The 2,500-nt window shown below is 44.2% G+C and overlaps 2 protein-coding genes across 2 annotated transcripts in view; one reads left to right on the top strand and one right to left on the bottom strand.

Moving 5' to 3' along the window:
• grik5 (glutamate receptor, ionotropic, kainate 5) overlaps window positions 1-2,500 on the top strand; it is a gene marked incomplete at both ends in the record, with an annotated part of 113,672 nt that overhangs the window by 81,173 nt on the left and 29,999 nt on the right.
• Window positions 1-2,500, bottom strand: part of arhgef1 (Rho guanine nucleotide exchange factor (GEF) 1) — a 26,971-nt gene that overhangs the window by 3,686 nt on the left and 20,785 nt on the right. The window contains 3 exon segments of the mRNA XM_080541377.1: window positions 1,042-1,209; window positions 1,727-1,802; window positions 1,968-2,042. Coding sequence (XP_080397503.1) covers window positions 1,042-1,209; window positions 1,727-1,802; window positions 1,968-2,042 — 319 coding nt within the window.

The raw sequence follows: 2,500 nt of genomic DNA, 5'->3' as shown, positions 1-2,500 counted from the left end.
TTTTCTAATATTAAAAGTATCATTATTAGACTGACACTCAGTTCTGACATGAGTATAGTGTGTAAGTATACAGACCTGAAGCACATTATTTCACTAGTGGTCATATGCAGTGAAATAGATCTCGACCAGGTTTCATGTAGTAGATGGTTTGAAAACTATTTAACAGATATAGAACTGTAAAAACTTTGATGCTCAATATCTCTGAACTGCCCTAAATGGAGATAGAACCTTCTCATTCTAAACGGAGATAGAACCTTCTCATTCTAAACGGAGATAGAACCTTCTCATTCTAAACGGAGATAGAACCTTCTCATTCTAAACGGAGATAGAACCTTCTCCTTCTAAACGGAGATAGAACCTTCTCATTCTAAACGGAGATAGAACCTTATCATTCTAAACGGAGATAGAACCTTCTCATTCTAAACGGAGATAGAACCTTCTCCTTCTAAACGGAGATAGAACCTTCTCATTCTAAACGGAGATAGAACCTTCTCATTCTAAACGGAGATAGAACCTTCTCATTCTAAACGGAGATAGAACCTTATCATTCTAAACGGAGATAGAACCTTCTCATTCTAAACGGAGATAGAACCTTCTCATTCTAAACGGAGATAGAACCTTCTCATTCTAAACGGAGATAGAACCTTCTCATTCTAAACGGAGATAGAACCTTCTCATTCTAAACGGAGATAGAACCTTCTCATTCTAAACGGAGATAGAACCTTCTCATTCTAAACAGAGATAGAACCTTCTCATTCTAAACGGAGATAGAACCTTATCATTCTAAACGGAGATAGAACCTTATCATTCTAAACGGAGATAGAACCGTATCATTCTAAACGGAGATAGAACCGTATCATTCTAAACGGAGATAGAACCTTCTCATTCTAAACGGAGATAGAACCTTATCATTCTAAACTCACGAGGGGTAAAGAACAACTCCAGACTGGAAGAGTCTCACAGAGACATCATTATCTGTCCAAGCAAGAGCGTGAATGACTTTGTGTGTGTGTGTGTGTGTGTGTGTGTGTAGTGTCTTACCTGTGGCCACCTCTCTGAGGAAGGCAGAGTCTAGTTTGATGATGGGGCTCAGCATCTGCTTGCCCTCCTGCACGGCGATGTTGCTCTTGCTCTGACACTTCAGCACCATCTTATCATCCTGCCTCTGTAACAGCACCAGCAGGTCCCCCAGCAGCACACACTGGACATCTGACGGAGGGTAGAGAGAGGAGAGAAGAGAAGGTGACAGCTGCTGAGGTTGCACTGTGTTGGTTGACTCTCACACAAACAGACACACACAGACACACACAGACACACACAGACACACACAGACACACACACACACACACACACACCCACACAAACACACACACACACAGACACACACACACACACACACACACACAGACACACAGACACACACACACACACACACACAGACACACACAAACAGACACACAGACACACAGACACACACACAGACACACACAGACACACACAGACAGACACACGAACAGACACACACAAACACACACACACAGATACACAAACACACACACACACAAACACACAGACACACACAGACACACACACACACACACACAGACACACACAAACAGACAGAGACACACAGACACACACACACACACACACACACACAGACACACACACACACACACAGACACACACACACACACAGACACAGTTTTGAAGAGCTCATTCCTACCTAGAGCTTTCTCCTTGGTCACTCTCCAGATCAGTGGACCCTCGTAGATCATCTTTTTCTGGGTCAGGTCGATATTCTGAGAGACAAAGTGAGAGAAGGACAGGAGAGAATAAAATCAATAAAAGATTGAATATCTTATATACTGTATATATATCAGAGGTGAACCAGAAGCGCCGGCGCCCCTGACAACAACAACCGTTGGGGACCCTCAGTAAACACACTACGGTGCAGAGAGTCTTACCCTATACTCAGTGTACAGCTCGTTGCTGGGCTTCAGTCCCGAGGTGTCCAACCTGCGCTGGTAGTCTTTGAGAGTCTGAGGAGAAACAGGGGACAGAGAGAGAGAAGGGGCGGGGGGGGGGAGAGACAGGAGAGAGAGCGAGAGAGTGAGAGTGAGAGATGGAGAGAGAGAGAGAGAGTGAGAGATGGAGAGAGACAGTGAGAGAGGGTGAGATGAGGGAGAGGAGAGATAATTGAGGAAAGAGAGAGAGAGAGAGAAGTATTAGATAGGAAAGGGATACACACGTTGCAGTTACACAGCCTCAAAAAAGAGTCGCAGGTACTAGGAGTGCAGCACCCATTATGTCCATTATAGAGACCCCAGAGAAATCAACTGTGAGCTGCAGCAGGTCAAGTTTGTTGGTCAGAACACTGCTGACTGAAGTCTGAACAAATCGAAAATGTACAGACTTCTTTGTAATACAAAGACATAAAGAAGAATAAACGGTCTGTGTGTGTGTGTGTGTGTGAGAGAGAGAGAGAGAGAGAGAGAGA

Source organism: Nansenia antarctica (assembly GCF_963989245.1).
Source record: "Nansenia antarctica genome assembly, chromosome: 10".
Lineage (NCBI taxonomy): Eukaryota > Metazoa > Chordata > Actinopteri > Argentiniformes > Microstomatidae > Nansenia > Nansenia antarctica.
The sequence above is the reverse complement of the archived record's forward strand: the minus strand, read 5'-3'. Positions and strand labels throughout refer to the sequence as shown.